General features: G+C 60.8%; 1 protein-coding gene across 1 annotated transcript in view; it reads right to left on the bottom strand.

Annotated features, from left to right (window-relative positions):
- GALNT2 (polypeptide N-acetylgalactosaminyltransferase 2) overlaps window positions 1-23,659 on the bottom strand; it is a 66,640-nt gene that overhangs the window by 20,174 nt on the left and 22,807 nt on the right. The window contains exons 2-6 of the mRNA XM_039850405.1: window positions 16,560-16,653; window positions 7,430-7,583; window positions 3,174-3,272; window positions 2,901-2,968; window positions 2,730-2,795 (exon numbers count right to left, since the gene is read on the bottom strand). Of these exons, the coding sequence (XP_039706339.1) occupies window positions 2,730-2,795; window positions 2,901-2,968; window positions 3,174-3,272; window positions 7,430-7,583; window positions 16,560-16,653 (481 nt within the window). The remainder of the gene's footprint in view (window positions 1-2,729; window positions 2,796-2,900; window positions 2,969-3,173; window positions 3,273-7,429; window positions 7,584-16,559; window positions 16,654-23,659) is intronic.

Raw genomic sequence — 23,659 nt, 5'->3', positions numbered from 1 at the left:
TCACTCACTATCAAATGCAAATGAAAACCACAGTGTCGTGTCGCCTCACACCCGTCAGAACGTCTGCCGTCAAAAGGCAAGAGACGCCGTGCTGGCGAGGACGGGGCGAGAAGGGGCCCCGCGCACGGCTGGCGGGAGGGGGTGACGTGCGGCCGCCACGGAGCGCAGCACGGAGGGGCCTCGGGAAACTGAAACTGGAACCACCGCGTGACCCGGCAAGTCCGCGTCCGGGGTCTACCCGAAAAAAAAGAACCACTATCTCCCAAAGGGACCTCGGCACCCCACGCCCGCTGCGGCGTCATTACCCTCGCCCGGACGTGGGCGTGTCAGTGGATGAACAGGTAAAGTACACGCGACACACACACACGTGCACACACACACACACACACAGTAATACTCAGCCATTAAAAAAACAGAAGAAACCCGTCTGGGGCAACATGAACGGCCCTTGAGGGCACGATGACGAGCAAACGGAGTCAGACAGGAAGGCGAACGCTGCATGACGTCACCTACACGTGGAATCTAAATCCGCTGANGTGTATGTGGACGTCGCTAAGCGTGCAGATCTGAAAGTTCTCAACGAGAACCTGTCGCTGTGCGGTGACAGACGCTAACGAACAGACTGGTGATCGCTTCACAATACGTACGTAAGTCACATCACCTCGTCCCCTTGGACAGATGCAATGGGTGTGTCGATCGGGTCTCCACAAAACTTGAAGAAATAAGTCCATCCAGGAGAAGGCAGGGCAGCAGGAGCAGGGGACAAGCACGCGGCCGGGGCGGTCAGGGTGCGCGCCTGGTCTCGGCCTGCGCTGTCTCTGAATCGCTGCGTGACCCTGAGAGAGCCGCCTGAGCCCGGCTCTAATCCTTCTGTCTATACAGCGGGACTGGGTTTCAGCTCTTAGAGCGCACGGAATCGCCCGAGTGGCTCTCAGCAATGCAGACGCCCAGGCCTCGCCCCTAGAAATCCAGACGCCCTTGCTGAAGTGTGTGTGGGGCCTACGTGGGCCACCCTTTAAGTCCCGGGGGGCTCTAGTAAGTCAGCAGATCAAGAACTGCAGGCCCAACAAAGCCGAGCACTGAGCCTGAAGCTGAGGCGGCTCCCTCACGGCCACGGCCCTGCAGCTGGGGCACTGTCACGGGAGACGTCACTGTCACCTCTCGTACAGATGTTCAAGTACGCGGGGCACACGCGCGCAAACACGTGTGCACAGACATGTGCACACATGCGTGCATTTGTGCATGCGCACACGCGCAGACACGCATACGTGCAAAGGCACACGTGCACACACACAAGGTACGCACAAAGTTTCTATACGTGCAGACATACATATACACACATCTAAGCACATGAATGCATGTGACATGTACACGCTACATATATGCGGACATGCGTGCACACACGGGGCACAAATGCATCTATGCATGTGCACACATGCGTGTATACAATACATACAAGTACACGTGTGCAAGCGGTGTACATACAACACACATGCAGACGTGCCCAGGCACGCACACGCAAGCACACATATACACATGCACACACACGCGTGCGAGACATGTTGTGTACACATTTCTCTCTGGCCATCACAGCCCCCTGCTCCAGAGACCCCCACATAATCTGGCCTCACACCGCCCCCCAATACGCTTCGCTGCGGGTTCGTACCCGCGTGAACTGCCCGTCTCGCAGTGAATGGGAAGCTCACGCGGAGCGTTTTTCTGATTTTAAGTGGCGTAAAGGCAGCTAGTGACCTGTCGGTAATAAAATGCCGACGTGAAAAACACCTCCTCGTCCCTCTTTTCTGTTTTGTCCCCCTGTCCCAGCAGATACTTTGGGTTTAAATGCAAAAGTTATTATGCAGCTTGTTTAGGGCCGAATGCAATGCAAGCTTCCGGCCGACCCTAAGCTCGGGAGACAGACGTCATCCAGCACAGAGCTCACTTGGGGACAAGGCTGGTCCCATCATCTGTGTCTGTGTCGGGAACATCTGACGACTGTGTGGCTGGTTAGAATACGGTGCCGACGACATCACCCTAACGGGCTCAACCACCCCACCGGCTGATGAGATTCTTGCCGAGGGCAGCTGCAGCCCTGGCTCCCGCTGGGCCGCTCGGGAACCGGAGGAGTGTGTGGGGTCGGAGCCCGTCCACCACCCCAGGACCGTGGGCGTCCCCCAGGAGCGAGGGGTGCGGGGTGGGGCCCACGTGCCCTCGCCCTGCAGACAGGCCTCTCGGGACCTGGGAGGGGCCTGGGGTCCAGCCACCGAGCCCGGGATGCGATTTACACCATGCCTGAGGCTTCCTTTCCAGATGCTTCAGAGCAACGCTGCCCCCGCCGGAATCTCTCTGAACCGCGACAGAGGACACGGGGGTCCCGCTCCAGCAAGGCTGGGCCGCATGCAGTGGGGGGCCCGCACCCCGGCCTCGGGTGGATGCCTTTGGCGGCGGCCGCCAACCTGGCCCCCACTTATGGAGTCATGAAACGCCTCGCTGCTAAGTCTGTTTTCCTTCTAAACGCCAGCGCTCGAGGGACCAGAAAGCTTCCCAGGTTGTGAACGAGGGAGAGGCCGACGCTCTACAGAAGCGGAAACGCCGCGGGACATCCCGCCCCGGCTGACGGGCAGCGCGACGCGTCTGGCCTCGCGCGAGCACCCAGATGGGTCCCGGGAGGCTGTGGCCGGGGCTCACGTCGCCACCACCGGTCTCGGCGTCGCAGGAGGTGGCCTCACCTTCCCGCCGGTCGTTCCTGAGCACGCGCACTTTCTCGATCTTCCCCAGCAGGGCGCCGTCCTCGGCTGCAAGGGAAGCACAGGGCGCCTGAGCCTCCGCAGGGGCCGCAGGGGCCTCCGCAGGGGCCGGGCCCGCGCCTGCCGCCCCCGGCCACGGCGCCCGCCACTCACGGTCGGCGCTGTAGTCGTCCACCAGCACGACCTCCCGGACGAGGCGCGGGGGGCTCTTCGACAGCACGCTGCGGAGACACACGGGCGGAGGCGGTGGGCATCCCCGGGGAGCGGGGCCCCACATTCCGGCCTGAGCCCGGGGCTGGAGGAGCCACCGGCCCCTCCTCGTCCTGCACAGTCAGGGGACCCCCCGCCCGCCCGCTGCGCCGGAGACGCGGTCTGCATGCAGCGTCTCCGCCAGGGAACGCCCGCAACGGGTCCTCCCGGCCTCACCTGACCACCGTCCTGAGCAAGGCCGACCTGGCTTCATTGTGGAACGTGATGACCACGCTGGTAGCCGGCAGGTCCACCCGCCACTGCTTCCGCTGACACCTGAGGGGGGAGACAGAGAGAGACCACCCCCTGAACCAGGATCCAGACCGACCGCCGCCAGGCCCCTGGGGAGCCCAGGCAGGTCGACCCACCAGGATGGACCTGTCTGCAGACGGCTCCGGCCTATTCGGAGACAGAAAGACAAAGGCACAGAAGGAAACAGAAAAACAACCGATGATGGAAACCGATGGAAAGGTTCCGGCGAAAAGCAACACGTCGAGACCGTCTTTCTGCCCGGTCGAAGGGAAGCGCGTTTGGACACCGTGGGATCCCGTCTGCTCCCTCGTGCAGACGCCTCGAGAGACGGGCCCCTCACGGCACGCGGCGTCACCCCCCGGGGACGGAGCCGCCTGCGGGCTGCTCCTCTCTCGTTCCCGGCTTTGCCACGCACGGGAACCCCTGCGCCGCTGCACGAAGCTGGACCTGGACGCTGGCGCCACCCCGGCCCGCCTCCCAGCAACGCAGGTGACAGTGACAGAGGCCGGGACAGGCACGCAGCGCCCGGGGCGAGGCCTGCAGGTGTCACGGTCACAGCCAGGCGCTTCTCCGGCCTGGTGGCTGGAGACGAAGCTGGCAGGAATCAGCTCACGGCTGCACGACGGAAGGGGTCTGCGAGGCTCCACTGCAAACACGTTGGCACAGAAGCCACTCGACCGTGTTGCGAATGAACCAGGAGCCACCGGCCGCGCAGACAGCTCCCGCTCCGCACGGAGGGGACACCGAGCCCAGCAGAGGTGGCGGCTCGCCCAGCGCCGGCTCCGTCAGGATTAAGAAGAGGAGGCAGCGTTTCCACGCTCAGACCCGTCGGCCTAACGAGCCAGTCACGTCCTAGCCTAGCGTCCCCTTTTCTCTGTGGGGGACACTGGTGGCCTCGGGGCCCAGGCGCCCGCACTCTGCTCACTGGACGGGGACTCACCACGGGACAGCAAGCCACAGTTTGTGTGGGCCACGGTTTCCCCTCCCTGGACCCTGCTGGCCCAGGCAGTGTCGCCACCGGACCAGCCCCGGGCGGCCATGACGAAGTGCCCGCAGGGGCGGCACCGACCGCCATGTCCTGGGCTCCCCAGACGCCGCCACAGACAGCACCCCGGTCAACACAGGGGCGGCCCTCTGGGGAGACGCACTCCTGCGCGTCTGGGGAGCAGCGAACAGACGGCCAGCGGTGGCCCCGTCTCCAGGGTCACCCCGCACCGGAGGCCTCCGGGAGACCGAATCAGCCGAGACGACCCTGGGGGTCCCCGCTCCCCTCTCCACCCTGACCCGGCGCCTGCTGCAGGGAGCTGGCGTGCCTGCTACCTGCCACCCCCCCGCCCCACATGCAGGGTCCCCTCTGAGTGACCTGCCGACGCCACACGGCAGCGCTGGCTGTGGCCCGCACGCTGCACGGCGGCCCCAGGTCACGGCGCCTTGTCACAGGGAGGGCGCCGTCCGGCCCTCACCCAGCCCCAGCCCGGCCGCCGGCCGCAAGTCCGGTCTCTTTTCCTAAGTTATTTTTTTTTTTAAGATCCCACATTCAAGTGAAACCACACGGCCTTTGCCCCCGTCTGACGAGGTTCACGCAGCCCAGATGGTGGGGCGCCCCCCGTCCCTGTGGCTGCGCTGTGTCCTCGTCACCCACTCATCCATAGGCAGGTGGGCCATGCTCGTCCGGCTGACGCGCGTGCGGACAGGTGTCCCTCCTTGACGTGCTCCTTCCCATAAACACCCCGAAGTGGGGGCTGCGGGGCCGCAAGGCGGTTCTGTTTGTTTTTGGCGGAACCTGCGTGCTGCGCCCCACGGGGGCTGCGGGGCGTGAGGGGCCCCTGCTCGCCACGTCCTCGCTGGTTCGTGTTGCCTCGTCTCTGCGGCGACAGCCATCCTGACGGGGCGAGGCGACATCGGGGCGGTGATCTGCATTCCCCCCATCGTTGGTGGGGACGCCTTTCCACGCGCCCGTTGGCCATGTCTGTGTGTTCTTTGGAAAATGACTATTCGGGTCCTTTGCCCGTTTTCAATTGAATTATTTTTTAAACTGAATTGCGGGAGGTCCCTCGGTATGTCGGAGATGACGCCCTCGTCAGGTGCATGAGGTACAAGTGTTTCGCCCCACCCCGCGGGCTGCCCGTCCACTCTGCCGGTCATTCCTTTGCCGAGCCCGGCCACCTGTTCCGTACCGGACCCGCGACCCCTCGCCTTCCCCCACAGCTCGTCACCCGACCGGTCGCCGTGCTGTCTGTCCCCTACCTCCACCCACTCGACGTATGTGCTGTGAAGGCAGAGATTTTTATACTCGGTTTTGTTCACCGCTGTTTCCCCAGCGACCAGAGAGAGCCCGCACACCGCAAGCACGCGGACGCTCGCTGAGGGGCGCGGGAGTCACTTAAAGAGGAAGCAGCGCCGAGTGCAGAAGCTCAAACCCAAGGGCAACTCCGCTACCGAAATCCCTCCTCCTCTGAAGGCACCTGGATTCCCAGAGACCTGTGGGTTCCCCCGCTCAGCCCCGCCAGACGGGAGACGCTGCGGCCGACTCGATATAGTTAAGACGGCTGTTGTTTGGAAAGTCTGTACTTTTAACTTTACGGAGGGACACGTGGCTCTGGTTCCCACAGACCCAGCACTAGCTCAGCGCTCCAGGGCGCACGGGAGCTGGCCGGCTCCCCCGGCGAGCGGCCGGTGCCGGCGTGAGCACAGGTACCGTGGTTCGACGATGCCGCTTTCAAGCCGTGTGGCTCCAGAGCAAGTAAACACAGCCTGAACGCCCGAGAGAGTGGAAACGCATTGATGCCGTTCCCACCGATCCCCAAACATACAAAACCCTCCCGTTAAAGAAGACCGTGTTTTTCACGGTTGCGAGGTTTAAACGGACGGCCGTGTCCACACGCGGAGATCCGTCCCGTTTGCCAAGAACGCGCGGAGGCCCGTCTCTCTCGCTCTGATTTCTGGGATAGCTGGGGTCACTGTTCCACGGTTATTTGCTCGACCGTTCTGTGGTCAGCAGCCGAGGAGGCCCACTGACCCCTCAACGCCGCGGAGACGCCCGAGGCCGGGAGGCCGCGCCTCTGGCCGCAGCGTCGCACGCAGACCGAGAGGGACGGAACGGAACGCGGCTCGGTCTCTGCTCGAGGCCGCGTCTGCACCTGCACGGCCGCGAGCGTGTGCGGTGACCCGGGGCCGTGGTCCCCTCGCTCGTGCACTGGCTTGCGGTTTGCGACGTCCCTTCCCGAGAGCCGAGCCCGACGGCACGTGCGAGACGGGCAGGGCCGGGGCGCGAATGTTCTGCGCACGAGAAGCCCCGCGTGCAGCCTTCCTCCGACCTGCGTCTGGGAGGGGCAGAGCCGTAAGCGAGGCTGCCGCCCACACTCCCGCGCCCCAGGGCGCTCTGCCCCCTGCTCCCTGTCACCCCGCATCAGTCAGCGCCGACGAGACTTTCGTGGCTGGGGTCCCAGGACCCCAGCACAGCGTCTGAGTCCCAACGGCACGTGAGCCACGCTCCGCAACGTGGCGGGTGAGTGACTGAAGTAACCGGGGAGCAGGAAGCCCCACCAAACACCCAGGAGCCCTGCTGCTCTACTAACATACCCCGATTTTTAGCCCCCCGAAACAAGACTGAGGCTCTGGGGAACCCAGTGTGGCCCGCGTCCCGAGGACTCTCACGGCAAGCTGTGTGCGGGGCCAGGTCGCCGCCCCCGACAGCCACAGAACGTCTGGACGCCTGAGCTCAGCCTGATGGCCCAGCGGCTCACCCCCCAGGTCCCGCGTCCCGCGAGGATCAGGCCTCGGACAAGGCCAGTGCGGGGTCACCGCCCCTCCTGCCCCATCTGCTCGCTGGACCGTCCACCCTGGCGGGCTCTGTCCTCCGCATCCCGTCCCCAACGTTCCCAGCTAAGCCGTCCCAACGAGCGAGGATGCAGATTTCCCTCCTTCCCGTGAAGCTGTAAGCGACGGAAAATTATGCTTCTCCGTGAGCAGCCGTCAGTGAGGGTGATCGGTGAACACGCTGTCCGTCACACGGCCTCCACTCACCGGTCCCCATTCTCCGGGGACCCGTGGGGCGTCTGAAAGATCAGGACCCGGTCCCAAAGGGCCCCCTGCTTCCCGGGAGCGAGGCCCCGCCACCTTCCGCGTTTTCCCGGGGCCTGGGGCAGAGGGCAGCCCGGCGAGGCCAGCGCGGCACTCACTGGTCGTGCCTGGTGTCCGGCACAGCTCTGTCCATCCGCAGCTTGTCGCTTTCCACCTGGTTGAACTTGTTGCGGGCGTAGGGGTCCTGCCCCGCGCGGACCATCGTCCCCGCGATGTAAGCATCCTGGTCGAAGTCCCGCCAGCGCACCTTCCCTGGAAGGAACAGAGACAAGGGTGTGAGCCGGGGGGACGAGACCGGGGCGCACACGTCACAGCGATGCGTCACCTCGACCGCGAGGCCGGGGCCGCCGCCTCCGGCAAGTTCAGCTAACGCCCGGCCGAGAACAGCCACACGAGCATCGTGGGTCTGCAGAGCGGAAAAGGGACGCGGGCCGTCCGTGCCTGGAAGCTACGCGTGCACCGGCGTTTGTCCAGCGAGCGGATGCTCTGCCGACCGAGGTACCCGTGAGCCTGGTACCACTTACACGTCACGCGAAAGGAGACCGTTTCCGCTTGCCCCACATCCTCAGGGGTTACGTAAGACACACCGAGCAGCATCTCAGACGCGGTGAGAGAGACAACGCTCAGGTGACACGCAGGCTCCACCGTGTAACCCCCAGTAACACAAAAATAAACGTTTACACAGAAAACGACACCCCCAGAGAACAGGAAATCGAAAAGCCCCTCCGTGAGACCTGCCCGGCGGCTTACAGCTGATTCACCTCTTCTCCCACAAGGGCATGAAACCACGCCCGGCACGCACGCAGCCCGGCACACACGCAGCCTGGCACACACGCAGCCCGGCACACACGCAGCCCGGCACACACGTGGCCCGGCACGCACTCATCAGAGCACACTCATGGCCTCTTTCACAGGGAATGGAGCCGAGGGGCCTGGCCCGTCCACGCACACATCAGCCCTGACTCAGTCGAGCGGGCCAGCTGCCGCTGCTCTATGACGCCGAGCAGAGTTCTCCAAGTGTGTGAACAGGGCGCGTGCACTGGGGCCTGGGGCCTGGGGCGGGCGCTGTGCTGGTGGCCGTCTGGGCCCGAGAGGACCGTGCTGAGAGCCCGGATGAGCCAGGGGGACGAGCCACGCTGTCCAGGCCGAGAGAAAGCGGGGGGAAAGATGGACTCCAGGCCGAGAAGGCGACAGCACTCAGTGTCTGTCTGTCCGCTGGGTTCACTCCCTGTCCGCCACCTGCCACCCACATGATCCCGGGGGAGTTAGTCATGCTCTGAAATATCGTGCCCAGGAGGGGAGGGGAAGTGTCTTCCATAGGGTCTAACGGCCTGGGAGCCAGTTCTGTAGCCGCAGCAAACTAAACCAAACCGAACTCAGACAAGGAAGACTAACAGCATCCCTGCCCCCGACGCTCGTCCATTGCCGAGCGGCCTTCCGCGCCCCGAAGAGGGTGCTGTCCCATGCACAGTCCACAGTGGCGGCAGGGAGGCTGCAGGCAGCACAGGTGACCAGTGGGGTCAGGGCACGTGCCAGCTCCCACAGGGGGACCCACGTGCCACTCGGTGTCCAGGGCAGTGTCCAAGAGGAAGCTCATCTGGGCCCCCAACAGCCGACTGCAAATGCTCCTTGGGAGAAACGCTTTTAGACTCAGGACTGCTTACGTTTGGAGGACTCGTGCAGTTAAATTTAATTTGAAATAATGCACTTCCAAACGATGGCATCTCTTTCTTAATATTTTTGTGTTTACTAAATCTCACGTTTAAAGAAATTATGATGTAAAAAGCTAAGAAAATGAACCTTCAAAGGGTCAACACCACGAGACACACGGCAACCAGGCGCCCAGGGACCCACGCGGTGCCTGGTGCCAGGGGCCTGGGGACTGTCACCTTGGGGTGCCGGTGTTCTAGGGGAGCCACGGCGCCTGTGCCGTGCAGGTCCCACGGGGCTGGGCGGCCGGAGACCCAAGACCCCATGCCGGCCTCACCGCCGGGCTGCAGGTCTGCACTCAGGGTCCCCTCCCGGGGTCTCCCCACCAGAGAGGACACGTAACAGACTTGTCAACCGAGCAGCCTCGCCCGGGAAAGCAGCCAGGGAGCAAACAATACATGTAAATCAAAGGACAAAGTTCTCAGGTTGATTTCAGCCTCCTGGTTAATCCCCAATTGAATGCAATTTCATTGAGCTTAAAAGAAAGGTTTCCTAACATTCCCCGTCTGAAAGGTCATTGGCTGCACGTGGAAGAGAAGGCCAGGGCCACAAACAGGAACATCTATTTAAGTGACAAAGACACGGCGACAACACTTTATTATTTGTCACTGGTTACCTGGCAAGAAGGGAAATTTGTTCACCTGTGAGAACCTGTCTCTTGAAATAGGGGCTGCGACACGATTTATTTTTAAGGATGGAAAAAACAGGAAATTCAAAAAAAGCTATTTAACAGAAAACAGAAAAAAAAAATCAGATGCTATACTCTCGATTTCTTTAAAATGGACACGTCACCGTCACGAAAAAGGCCACAGGACACACGTGCAGCCAGGAAAAGGTGTTTCTGTCGCCCCGAGGAGCACGGCGAGCACAGTGTGGCACGGTGTCCGTGGGGGGTGACGTGACGGTCAGGACTCCGCTCGCGCCGCCCGGTCGGACGGCAGCAAGGTGGGCTGCAGTCGGGGAGGGGACAGGACGAGGAAGCAGGTGGACAGAAGGCTGGACAGCAGGACAGCAGGACAGGGACCTCGGAGCTGGGTAGGTGTGTCTAGAGAAGGACGCAGAACTGCAGATGTCCCCGATGGTGCCAGCCGCACGTGACCGGGGGCAGGGCTGAGCCCCGGCTCCCAGGCCATGTCCCCGTCCTCGAGCCCGCGGCTCTCCCTGCCGGGACCTGGGAGGGGCGTGGGGGGCCCCTGACGTCCGGGGCTCCAGCCCCTCGCATCACCCCGACTCCCGGAAAGCAGCGGCCCTGGACGAGCACGTCCCGCCGAGACAGCGGAGCGGCTGCTCCGAAGCGCGGCCGGCTGCACTGTCGCCCAGCACGGCCGCAGCCTCGCTGCGAGGCGCCAGGAGCCCACCGGAGAGGAGACCGCGCCATCGCCCCTGGCGCGGGCGCGCACGGTCAGGTGGCCCCGCGTGCTGCTCACGGAGCCTCCGGGCGGCCCGGCCGCGTGCCTGTGCCCCGAGCCGAGCTCCCCACACAAACGGAGCCGGACCCCAGCCTCCCGGCCCCCTCGGCGACAGCTGCTCTGCGGACGCACTTGACCGAAGTTCCCGATTCTACCCCGAACGAGGGCGGGCGGGCCAAGAAGTCCAGTTAACACGATAACCTGAGCTTCTGTGGCCATAGTCTCCCAGGTGGGGCCACAGGAGGACAGTGCTCCGGGCACAGAAGGAAGGTGGCAGCTGTGTCCGAGCACCCTTCTTACGCCTTTGTGACGTCTGGTTCAAGATACACTGAACTTGTCAGCAGATCAGGAGAACGTGTGCAATTTGAGTATCTGAACACAATGGGGGAGAATCTACACCCAAAAACGTTTGCTCGTGGGGTGCACGGTCCCATCAGCAGGAGGCCGTCTCCCGGGGCCTCCCTGTCACGTTGGCTCTGGCTCCCTCGGCCGTCGCTGGGTTTGTGGCCATGCCGAGGACGCCAGGCTCCTTGTTCAGCTTGGTGCCACCTCCTGTCACTCAGCTGTGTACATCTCAACACTGAGAACACAGGAAGCCACCGAGCGTCCGAACACCCCACTCACACAGCAGGAAGTGTGCAAACCACAAAATTCTGCCTGTGCCATCGTTGCCGGAGAAAATATATTTCTTAACCATAAGAAAATAATTTTTAAAAGAAAAAGTCATGCGCGTGCTGCTTTAGTAAGAAAATAGTCTTCAACACAAAAAGAGGAAGAGAGAATCCTTTGTTCAATGAAAGGACACAGCAGGACTGTTATTAGTAATAACTTGAAAAATAAGATGATCAGTACATTCCCGGCTTTTCGAAGGTAAAAAGCCAGCGGCACAGCAGTTCAGGATACGAAAGCGAAGGTCAGTGCCCCACTGGCCGATTTTAACCGAGGATGACAGTCTATGCCTTGAAGATGGCTTCTCCCTCCCTCTCCAAGTGAGCCTTAAAAGCCACCAGAACACTTGATGTTTTTAACAGGAGACGACCCACAGGACGTCCCTCGTTAACCCGCAGAGCGGAGTACACCCCGCTCCCGTAACAGAGACCTGCGCATCAGCCAACTGCTCCATCAGGGAGTCGCCACCACCGCGCCTGCTTTACTAGGAAAGGACTGTCACTCAGGGCTTCGTGATTCATCCAGGAGTAGGGGAGAGGGGCGGATCTCACACGTGTGCACATGAACACACGCAAGCACACGCATGCACACGCACGCCTACGTCTAGTTCAGCTGGGACAACGACGAGGGTGCAGACAAAGGGGGGCTGGCCTCGCTGGGGAGATGCCTGTCCAACCCAGAAAGAAACAATATATAAACTCCTTGTCCCATCGAAGCAAAAATTCTGTGAGCCAACTTCCAGTTTCCAGCCCAGCACGTAAGGAGCCTGGGAATCACCGCCCCATCCCAACAGGGAAAGAGCGAAACAGCCCGAACAATCCACCCTTCCGAGATCCCTCGCAGAAGCCAGGTCAGAGGGCGAACTGCTGGTTCAAACCCTGGGGAGACCGACAGGCGACAACTGAGAACCATAACTGTCCCGACAGATGACCACAGAGAATCGCAACTCCCCCCGGGAGCGGCCTCCGCAGGAACCCGTGGGGGAGACGACGCCTGGGGGTCACGGTGGACAAGCCCGGAGGTGAACTCTCCAGGGCCCAGCCGCACGGGACCGGCCCGTGTGTGGGTTTCACCGCCCGGTGCCCCATGAGGTTCTCGCAGCGAACCCTGGAGACAGAGCCCCCGCCGCGTCCAGCAGAGACAGGGACAGGGGACCGGGAACCACGTGGACCCGGAGCAGACACTCCGTCGCCCTGGAGAGACACCGTCTTAGCAGCGCTCGGCGGAGGCCAGCCCGGCGGGAGGGAGGAAACGCCCAGCCACAGCCCGTCCTTGTCTTCCCCACGAAGAAGGGGAAACACCCAGCCCCGGGCGACTCCAGCCGCCCCGTCCCCCCCGAGCGGGTGAGGAGCGGGTGAGGAGACTGAGCTTCCCGGCGCAGAGCCTCAGGCTCCCCGGGAGACGGTCATCACAGACGGCGTCCGTCCCCCACGCTGACCGCCACCGCGCGCAAGGCCCACCTCCTGCAGCTCCTCCTGCCCTGTGCTTCCCGTCCGGCTTTCCAGAAAAACTTACGGGGCATACTAAAAGCAAAAAACAGTAAAAGAGACAAAGCGGGCATCAAAACCAGACGCCGATGTGGCGGGGCTGCTGGAAATACCACGCCGGGAATTTCGGACTGCGATTAATAAGAGGAAAAAGCGGCCGCCGTGTAAGAACGAATGGCGAACATGAGCAGAAAGATGAAAATTCTACGAAAATCCTGGAAGGAAATGCTGGCGTTTGGTCACCAACGACGCAAAGGACACAAAGACTGCCCTGGAGGGGCTCAGCGGCTGACGGTGCGCGGCTGACGAAAGCATCTCGGGACTTGACATGAAAGCAGAAACGTCCAAACTGAAAAGCAAATAGAAAAAAGACCAGAAAACAAAACGAAACAGAACAGATAACCCAGAACTGTTGGAGAACTATGAAATATGTAACACGTGTATAATGGGAATAGCCCATGAACGAGAAAGACAGAAACAGAAGAAATATTTGAAGTGATGATAGTGACCTGAAATTCAAGTCGAACCAGAGACCCAGGGAGCTCAGTGAACACCAAGCCGGATGAATCCCCCTCCCCACCAAAATACGCTCAATGAAAATGAAAACACAACTTACAGTAAAAGCAGAGTCGGAATGAGAAAAGCAGACAGACCCCAAATCAGCTCTCTGAGCTTCCGCCTCGGGAAGCCAGGAAAAACAAAACAGAGCCGATTCGATTAAAAGTAAGCAGAAGAAAAGAAGTAACAGAAATTAGAGCAGGTGTCTAAGAAATACAAAAAAAAAAAAGGAAATCAATAGGAAAAAAAGATGGTTCTTTGAACAGATCAATAACATCAATAAGCCTCTGGCCAGGCTAACTAAGAATAAAAGAGAGAGACATAAATGACAAGGGTCGGAAATGAAATAAGGGTCTCACCACGGACCCCATGGACATAAAAAGGACAATAAAGGACATCTCCAGGCCGGCAAATGCGATGACCCAGACGAACGGACCGGTCTCCCGAAAGACACAATCGGCCAAAATTCAGACAGGAAGAAACAGATGACTTAGGTTGATCGATATCTACTACAGAAACTGGATCATGATTATCGACCTTCTGAAACAGAAAGCAGCAGGCCAGGAGGGTTCCCTGGCGAATTCTACCAAACATTTAAGGAAGAAATTATAATAATTCTCTGGCACAGGGAACGACTTCCTAACTCATCCGAGGAGGCCAGCATCCCCCTAATAACAAAGCAAGACAAAGACGTTACAAGGAAAAAAAACCTACAAACCAGCATGTAAAAATCCTCAACGAAATATTGGCAAATTGAATCCAACAATGTATAAAAAAAATTTATAGACCATGACCTAGTAGGAGTTATCCCAGGCTTGTGAGACAGGGTCGACATGTGACAATCAATTAATGTAACCCATCGCATTAAGATACTAAAGAAGAAAAGTCACATGATCATATTAATAGATGCAGAAAAAGCATTTGACAAAACCCAGCAATCATTAATGACAAAAACTCATCAAGCTAGACTTAGAGGAGAAGCTTCTTCAGCTTGATACAGAACTTCTAGAAGAAACCCACAGCTAACGCTTAGACCTAGCGTGGCAGCGGGCGCTTTCACGAGGCACGTCCCCTTCTCGACATCGAAGTCCTCGCTGACACAGGAAGCCAGGAAAGCTGTGACACAGACCGGGAAGGGAAAGGTGAGCACTGCCTTTGTTCGCAGGTGACGTGAACGTCTATGCAGAAAACCTGAAAGAATCCACCAGAAACTCCTGGAATTAAACAAGGTGGCAGGGTGTAAGGTTCATATACAAAAGTCAATTGCTTTCCTATAATATGAACAATGAACAAGTGGGTTTTGAAATTAAAAACACTACACTATTTCCATGAGCAACCCCCAAAACGATATACTCGGGTATACAACGAACAAAATAGATACCAACTTCACATGAGCAAAACTGTCAAACTCTGATGAAAAGTTTAAAAAGAACTAAATAAGCGGAGAGACGTTCTCTGTTCAGAGCTGGGGGGCAGGAAGACGCAATACTGTCGCGACGGCAGCCCTGAGCGGCTCGATCTCCAGATTCCCCACGAGGCAAATCGAAATCCCAGCAAGTTACCGGGTGGGCAGCAACGAACTGATTCTAAAGTTTGCACAGAAAGGCAAAGAACCCAGAACGGCCAGCAGCACATCGAAGGGGAAGGGCGGAGCTGGAGGCCCAACGCCACCCAACTGCAGACCTGATACGAAGCTGAAGGCAGACGTGTGACGCTGGGGAAGGAACGAACAGCCCGTGGCGTGGGACAGCGCGTCCACACGCAGCCCACGCGCGTCTGCCGCTGACCCGGGACGGAGGAGCGGAGACCGTCTCTCCAAGCAACGGCACTGACGGAGCTGGAGAGCCACGTGCAAAATAAATGAAACAAACGAGCCATCGAGACAGACCTCGCGCTCTTCGTGAAAATTCATTCGAAACGGATCTTAGACCTAAACGTAAAACGCAAAACTATAAAACCCCCCGCAGGTAACATAGGAAAGAAATCTAAGTGACCTCGGGTAGGAGGATGACTTTCAGATACGGATACATCAAAGGCATGACTCATCGAAGAACCGATAAAGCTAAACTTCATCGAAGTTAAAATTTTCAGCTCTGGGACAGACACGGGCAAGAGAAAGAGATGACGAACCACAGACTAAGAGAAAATATTTGCAAACTGTATCTGAAAAGCAAGCAAGCGACCCCGTGAACCGACGGGCCCAAGACCCGAAGAGACACCGAGTAAGACAAGCACATGACGAGCCGCTCCACGTCACCTGCCATCAGGGACATGCGAATTACAACGAGAAACCACTTCGACCCGTTAGGGAGGCCACAACCGAAAACGCCAGCGGCGCTAGGTGCCGGTGAGGACGCGGAGCGAAGGTCCCTCGTGGCCGGGGGTCACACACGGCACAGCTGCTTTGGAGAGACGGCCTGGCAGTTTCTGACAAAAACACACACGCCCGCCTCGTGATCCAGCATCGCCGCCCTTGGGACTGACCCGAGCGAACGGACGCGCGTCCACACAGAAGCCCGCACACGGATGTTTGCGGAGCCTTATCCAGAACCGCCAAAATGCGCGAGGCATCAAGGCCTCCCGCAGTCAGCGACGGAGAAACAAACTGGCCCGTCAGGCTGGAGTACTTTTCAGCAACGCAACAAAAAAAAACAAGCTGTCGACAGAGAAAAGATGCGGAGGAACCTTCGACGCACGGGGGACAGAAGCCCATCCGAGAAGGCCACATGCTGCGTGGGTCTGCCCACGAGGACCTCCTGGCAAGGACAAGGTCGTGGAGGCAGGCGGGGGCCCGGTGGTGGCCGGCGGTGAGGGGAGGGCACAGGCAGAGCACGGGGCGGTCTCGGTGAAACTCAGGTGGCCGTGTGATGGCGGACACCTGCCCCCGGTGGAGGCCACCGAGCGCGGCCCCAACCCGATGGGGCTCTGGGTGACCACGCGTCAAGGCTGCTTCGGGACCGTGACGAACGTACCGCTGGGCGGGGCGCTGACGGCGGGAGGCTGTGCCCGTGTGGGCGCCGGAACCCGAAACTCTGTGCTTTTTGCCCGATTTTGTTGTAAACCTACAACCACTCTAAAAAAAAGTCTTAAAATTTGTTTTGAGCCGACACACAGCATCCTATATTCTCTACTTCGTTCTATTTTTTCTTTTAACAAATTTTGATCACCTCCTGGTAAACTCATTCCACAGCCACCGACGGCCGCAAAGGAAGCCAGTAAGCCGCTGCCAGCACAGAGCTCCGGGGGCCCGCGGACCCGCTCCCCGCGTACCCCATGCTCCGCCCTGGGGACCCCGCAAGCCCAGTCTCCGCCCTGCGCTGCAGCCGTCACCCCAGCGTCGGCCCCGGCGCCCCCGGCGGGCAGATGGCCTCTCGGCCGCCCGCACTGCGCAGTACCTGGAGGCAGGGTCTCCACATCGTGCGCTCTCTCGTCCCCGTCACTCTGGTGAAAGTCCTTCTTTTTGATCGGGTTGACGTCATTCCAGTCCTCCTACGGGCACAAAGACACCACGTGAGTGGCCTGGTTCTCCGAGCGACACCTTCACTCATCAGTTCGATAACAGAGTCCCGTGTGCCAGCGGGCCCTGGGGGCCAACCACGAGTGCTGAGTGACAGGGCACCGACATCTCGAACCTGCTTCTGGAAGTTCTCAGGTGGCGGGGCCGCCAGGGGAGACAGGCGGGGGTGCCCGTCCTCGGGGGAGGCGGGCAGGGGTGCCCGTGCTCAGGGAGAGTGGCACATCTCCGCCTCCTACCTGTGTTCGGCTCTAGGGAGAGGGGTGGTCCGCTGGCTCCCAGGGCTGTCGGGGTCTGTGAGGGCGGGGAAAGCTGACGGGAACGTGTTTTAAATAAAAGATTTTAACAGTGCTCAAATTAAAACCCCCAAATCAGGGCAGCCCTCCAGACACCTCGGGTGGTTTAAGGAGCCCCAGGACCAGATCTGTTTAATTCCGCCCGACAGCGGTGCAGGGAGGGGACCGGTGGTGGTTCCTGAGCCCGCCGTGCCAGGGCTGCCTCGGAGCAGAGCTGCCACTCAGGGTTTCGCCCGGAGCCAGAATAAGATACAAGCTCCGGCAGGATTTATTCAGCTCATCTGTGCAAACAACTTACTCCAGCAACAGAAAATCAAACGAAGTAACAACTTCATGACCACAGAGCTAAATATATTTCTCGACAACTTGGAATCTGATTTCTGTGAATAAAATAAGAAAGGTGTCTGCATAAAACCCAAATCAGAAACGCCCGAACGGCCAGCATCCGCCCACAGGGGCCTGTGTGTGCCAGGCACTGTCGCGGGCCGTTCCTGAGAAGATGCTGGCGGGGCCGTGGGCCCCCCTGAGCCCTCCCCCAGGCAGACGCCCGCCCCGTCCACGCTGCTCAGCCCGCGCCCCAGCACGTGGTGACCACCGGCAACGTCTGGGCTCCTGGGAACGTGACGTGAGCACTGCAGGAGGGCGACCCTCCAGACCGGGCCGCACGCAGTTAGTGTCCCCCCAAATGCGACTTGGCCTGCCGAGAATCTGCATCTCTACTCAAAAGGGGCAGTAATTACAGGGCCGCTGGGCCTGAGCTTCCCCGCTCTGGAGGCCACCTCTTCCCTCGGCGGCTCCCGCAGAGAGGGACACGACACAGCCAGGTTCACCTCAGGGCCGTCACGGACGTGAGGTCTGGGAGCGCCCCGGGCGGGCGCCCCCACCGCAGACCGGGGGGCTGGTGAGAGCGACCATCCCGCACCCGTGGCTCCAGCCCCCCGACACGGGGCCCTTCTCGGGCCTTCAAGTGCCCCGAGCACAATGACTTGAAGATCCTGCCCCACGTCATAACGACCGCATTAAAATGCATCTGCATCCTGACAAAGACACTTCGTCGCTGCGTCAAGTTTTTTGAAGAATATTTATCATTTGGCTTCTGAGGTGACTTGGGTGTGAACAGGCTTTCGATCCACGATCGGCGAGGATTTTCGCGGCGGTCTTGGCAAACGCGCGGGTGTGAGAAGACCTAGCCTCCTCGATGCCTTTCCGGCCGGGCAGTGTGAGCGAGCACTACATCCAGCAGTGACGAAGCGACGTGTGCTTCAGCGAAGCGCGGCTCACGTGCAGTCAACCAGCTGCCTGGAGCACTTTGTGGCTAATCGTTTCTTTCCGCGGACACTTGACCTGCCTCCTGCACCGGCGAATGGCTCAGACCATTTAACCTTGACCTTGCATGAATTCGAAAGCGAGCACTGAGGCCGGCCCGTGGTTTCACCCTCGCTTCCTCCACCTAAGAGATAAGGGGTCATCTGTAGCGTTCACTGGATCGACAGCTGCGTCTCTTTTCTCAGAAAATAAATGCTTCTTTCTCCCCACAGACAGAGCACACGCGTCCACGTGTGACACGCCTTACCCTCCCCTGCTCCCAGCCAAGCACGTCCACCCGAACACCGGCCGGGGTGAGGACGAGCCGTCTCACGAGGGCCCAGCACAGCCGCCCGCGGGGGACGCCGCCGAGCGCCGCTCATGCCGCCTGCGTGCCCCGGGCACCCCGCGTGGGTGCTCGCCCGTCCCCACGCAGACCTAGCATCACACTGTCCCCATTCTACAATGGGGACGCAGAAGAGAGTTGTTAAACGACTTGTCCAGAGCACCCGGTGGGTCAGAAGCTCAGTCAGCCCCTTCCACACCGGGCGCGGGCCAGCACGGGGCCCGGCTCAGCCGCGTCGCAGCCTCTCGTGATGCCCCACGAACCGGGGACACGAGGGGGCCCCCGGGACGCCGGCACTCACGGCGCCGGCTGCACTGTGGATGCGACGGGCACGTCACCTTCCTCACAGGGGCGGCAGCCGACACCAAGGGCGGAGGGGGCTGGATCCGCGCCCCGGGGAGCTGGTGCTGAGCCCGGGGTGTCAGCCGACCTGCTGCACGACGGACGACACACGGAACACGGACCCGCCCACCGGACAGCCCCGTCGAAGCAGGCGAGGGACAGGCCGCCGGCCGGCACGTGCCTGTCACCGTGTATCCCTGACCGCTCAGGACGGCCGACTGGGCCCTCCAGACTCGTGTTCTAGAAACATCGCTCTGGCTTCAGCATGGGGAGTGGACTGGAGGGGGGCAAAGCAGAGGCCAGGAGGCCACCGTGGTGATGCGGCAAGCGAGGGCAGCTGCTCGAGCCGCGGGCCGGGGCGCGGGCAGGGGACCGGCACGGCCGGAGGGGCTGGCTGGAGGGGCGGCGAGGGCCCGCGGTGGCAGGTTTCCAGGCCCGACGTGTCACAGCCAGGAGTGACACCCACCCGCAGGACCGAGAGAGCTGCTCAGGGCAGGACGGGGAGTGGCAAGGCAACGAGGAGGTTTGTCTGGGCAACGCTGAGCGACACCGAGGGGCGTCTGGAGAACAGACGGGGACACGTCGGGAAGGCACCCGGTGACTGGAGCTGCTGCTGAGCGTGGCAGGGCCATTCCGGGAGGGCGTGGGCCGAGCGAGGGCCGGGGCGGCAGCGGGAAATGTCGACAGGGACGAGGACACACGGCACGCTGGGATGTGCCCTGGCCACGGCGGGGCCAGTGCCCGCGAGCATCCGAGCCACCACCTCGGCCCCCACGGTCCCCGCTCGCCCGGCATCCGCTCCCGGGGGCCACTGCATTCGCTTCTGCCTCTCACCAGCGTTCACTGTCCTAAAGCATCTCAGGTCCTTTGAGGGGAGAGGGTCTGTCGCATTTCTCTGTCCCTATAGCGCCACACATGGTGGTGGCCGCACAATAATCAAGGCAGTTGGAAACAAACCCCCACCCTCCTGACTGGGGCCGGCTGTCCTGGCTCCGCCCACTCCACAGGGAGCCCCCCCATTTACAGCCGGGGACACGACACCAGCGGTGGCTCCATGTGACATGTGACGATGCGAACGAGCAGGATGCAAACGCACGGGGAAGGCTCTGGCGACTGGTGCCCGGTGCCCGGTGCCCGGGGCTCGCTGGCACCCACGACCGGCCAAGCGGTCCGTCTGCTTCCTCCCAGGGAGGGTCAAAGGCTGCAGTGGGGCACAGTGGAAATCACCGAGATCTCAGGAGTAACGTGGCTGGACGCTGAGTGGAAAGCTGCGGACACTTCAAAGCCGGCGATCGGTCACGGGCTGTCGTTTCCCGGATGGAAAAACACCGAGTGACGTCGCTTATCGGACATGGCGTGGCAGCTGTTCCTAGGAGCAGGTGCGAGCCTGGCCTGCGTCTGCTCTGAAGGTGTGAGGTCACGGCAGCCTTCTGGATCCCGAGAGGCCACCTCACCCGCAGGGACCAGGAAAGGGCCACGCAGGAGCCCGCGGACCCGGGCGGGGCTCGGCTTGCCAGGCCTGGTGAGGGCCCGTCTCCTCTGCGTCCACCTTTCCCCGCTGAGTGCTTTTTGCCAGGAAACTGGTCAACAAAAGACCAAACGGATCCTGTGAGCACGCGGCCTCCGCTGGCGTTGGACCTTTAACCTCGGGAGCACCCTGCGCTGCGTTCACGGGCAGCCGCGTGCTCAGAGGGGACTCGCAGCACCCTGTGCTGGGCCGCCCGCCTCGGGCTCGACTGCCCGGTCCTCCAGCAGAGAATGCGGGGCAGGGGGGTGGCGTTTACTGAGAAGCGCGGTTTGCTGGGAGCTGCCACGTCTGTGCTACTTCAGACACGCACCCCAGCGTCCTGAGCTGCAGCACTGACGTCCCCCTCTGAAAACTGGGACCAAAAAGATAGAACCGCGGGCACAGGGCACATGGGCAGTGTGTCCAGCGTCACCCAGGGTCTGACTGGGCCAGAGCCCAGGCTCTGTCCACACGCCAGGCCTGTCATGACAGACTGGCTGGCCCAGTGCCTCCCAGGGACGTAGAGTAATGAAATGCAGCACGTTGGCAGTGTCTGGCCCCAGCTGGTTACACAGTAACCGGGCACGGCCAGTTGAAATTTATTCTCCCTCTTATCTTATTCAACTCCAGTAAATTATAATCGTACCCTAATGTTTGTTTCCAAAGGTTGCTTTTCCTGCCCCCACACACCCTCCTCGTCTAGCCACAATGGGACGGCGGGGGAGAAGGTGTTTGCTGCAGGAGCTCGGGCTCTGCGGGCAAGTTCAGATTCCTTCTCTGGCGCTCACGGCACGAGGAACCGTGTTTTCTACCCACGGCGGGGCTGCCAGACTCGACGGAGGCGGCACGTAGGACGATGGCGCCGGCAGGTCTGACTCGCACTCGGTTCTCAAAAACACGTGAGCCCATCCCACACAGCAGCCTCAGAAGTGACAACGCATCCGCTTCACGGCGGAGTGAACCAAAGCAGGGGAGGCCCCGGGGGGCCGCGGGGGGCCCTGTTCCCACTGCAGACCCCAAGCCCGCGCGCGACTCCGGAGTCCCCGCCCGAAGGCGCCGGCTGCTGGTGGCTCCCCACGCGTAGGTGACGCCCTCCCACCCGCCCCTTAAGGTCCGGGAATTAACTCTCTCGCTCTGACAGCTTTTTTTTTAACGTTGAGTTCCAAGGAGCCCGGTCACCTGTTTGTTCATTGCTCTCCGCAGGCCAAAGATTCACGTGTCCACTGGCTCTGAAACCAGAAAGCACCAGCTTCAAATCCAGGTCCCAGCACTTACGAAGCATCCCCCTGACCAGGACGCTCGGCTCGGCGCGCATTCGAGCGACCGTCCGTGCGACGCTCGGGGCCTCGCCGACATGCCAGGGCCGAGCCGGCCGTCCGAGGTCGTGAAAAACAGCAAAGCTCGCTTGGGTCAAATCGGGCAGAACACGCAAACTCACTTCGGCCGCGTCTACACAAGCTCACGCCACGGCCGTACGATCCCAAATCCCACCGACAAAACCAGTGACTTGGGAGCCCGAGGGTGTTTTAATCGTTATTTGTAAAGATGACGGCCGGGCAGTGCCCGGTCCCGTGAGACCGCTGCAGGCCGGACTCCGACGGCTCTGCCTTGACCACCGCGTCCTCGCGGTCCAGGGAAAAAGCCCGAGATACTTAAAATAGACGGAACTTCTGGCTTCAGAAAACGCTAAATCTGTCAGGAAAGTGACGAATTTGAAGGAATGGGCCGTGGTGGCTCCAAGGGCCACGTGTCTTCCCAGCTCCTCCCCCTTGTGGCCGCTGGGCTCGGCCATGTGACCCTAACCCTAACCCCAACCCCAACGCTGGCGGAGGCAGCAGCGGCCGGGGCAGGAGGGGGCACAGCCAGCGCACAAGAAAGGGCCGGGCAGGGGCACCGTGCCCGGTGCTCGTCTGTTGCGGCCGGGAGCCTGTCCCCCGGGGACGGACGTCCGGCAGTTTCCACTCGGGGACCAACATGAACAAAGCCTCGTGGATTCTGTCCCTGGATAAGTGTCGGAGGGCGGGACGGCCGGGCGGGAGCGTGCGTGTGTCAGCTGCGTCCAGGCCGGTGGCGTCGCCCTGGGCTCCCCGCAGCCACACGAGAGGCCGGCGGCTCTGCAGCCTCAGCGGCACCTGCCGCGGCCACTCTGGGCCCTGAGGGCGTTCTGCAGGTGCACCGTGACATGACGTGGCTTTATTTGCTATGACTGTGCTCACAGGTCGGGTGTGTGCTCAGTGGCGCGGTGAATGCTCACCGCAGCTCCACGTGGCAGGCTCCGGGGACTCCTCTGCCGTCAAGAGAAACCCCAGGTGGCACCTGAGCCAGGGTGAGTGGCACCGGGGCCAGGTCAGGAGGCCGCAAAGCCCACGGCCACGCATAACCCCTCCCTCAGCCCTCGTGGGTTCCCCACGCCCTGCTAGGCCCCGGCTCAGACTCTGCCTCCCGGGGGACGGTTTTCCTAGATCGTAACGGAACAACGTCCCTTCTGACCTTGGCTTATACTTGATTGATCGCCAGGTTATTCACTCTAATTACAGAACCGAAGTGTTCTCAAAATAACACGTTTCCTGTCTGCCGAGAAGGATGCTGAGCGTCTCGGGGCCAGAAGGCCTGTTCCCCCAAACCCTTCTCTCTCATCGTCCGCGTTTCAGGCCCTGGTTTAAAGGGATCGACGTACAGAAAGGGTTTTGAAGCGCGGGAAGAGGTGTGCCATGAGATCAGGTCTCCAGCTTGCGCGTCACGGCCCCGAGTGCCACGCTGCTCTACAAGGCCACAACCCGCAGGCCACAGCCTGCCCCACCGGGCGCTCAGAAAAGTAAGGCAGTTTAGTTGCCTTACTTTTCCAGTAAAGCAACTAATCTGCAGAAAAATACAGTAGGTTAAAGGTCAAGGTCAAGCCCCCCCCAAAACAAAAATCACCGTGCAAGAAGCATCACTTTTAGGAAATAAACACTGGTCACAAAAGCAACACAGGAGCTCGAGGGACCTGGCCAGCTAGCGCCCTCGCTGGGACGTGGACGCTGGCCTGAGATGGCAGCGCCAGTCAGGACCAAAGCCAGAGTCAGGCCCTGAATAACCCAGCAGCCCTCGGCCACGGAACTGGACGCTGCGGGCAGCAGCCACACGCGGAGCCCGGCGGGCACGCGCTCGTCCTCACAACGTGACCTTCGTCCCCGAGGCTCGGG

The sequence above is a fragment of the Pteropus medius genome, unplaced genomic scaffold, assembly GCF_902729225.1.
Source record: "Pteropus medius unplaced genomic scaffold, Ma_sr-lr_union100, whole genome shotgun sequence".
In the NCBI taxonomy this organism is placed as follows: Eukaryota; Metazoa; Chordata; class Mammalia; order Chiroptera; family Pteropodidae; genus Pteropus; species Pteropus medius.
The sequence above is the reverse complement of the archived record's forward strand: the minus strand, read 5'-3'. Positions and strand labels throughout refer to the sequence as shown.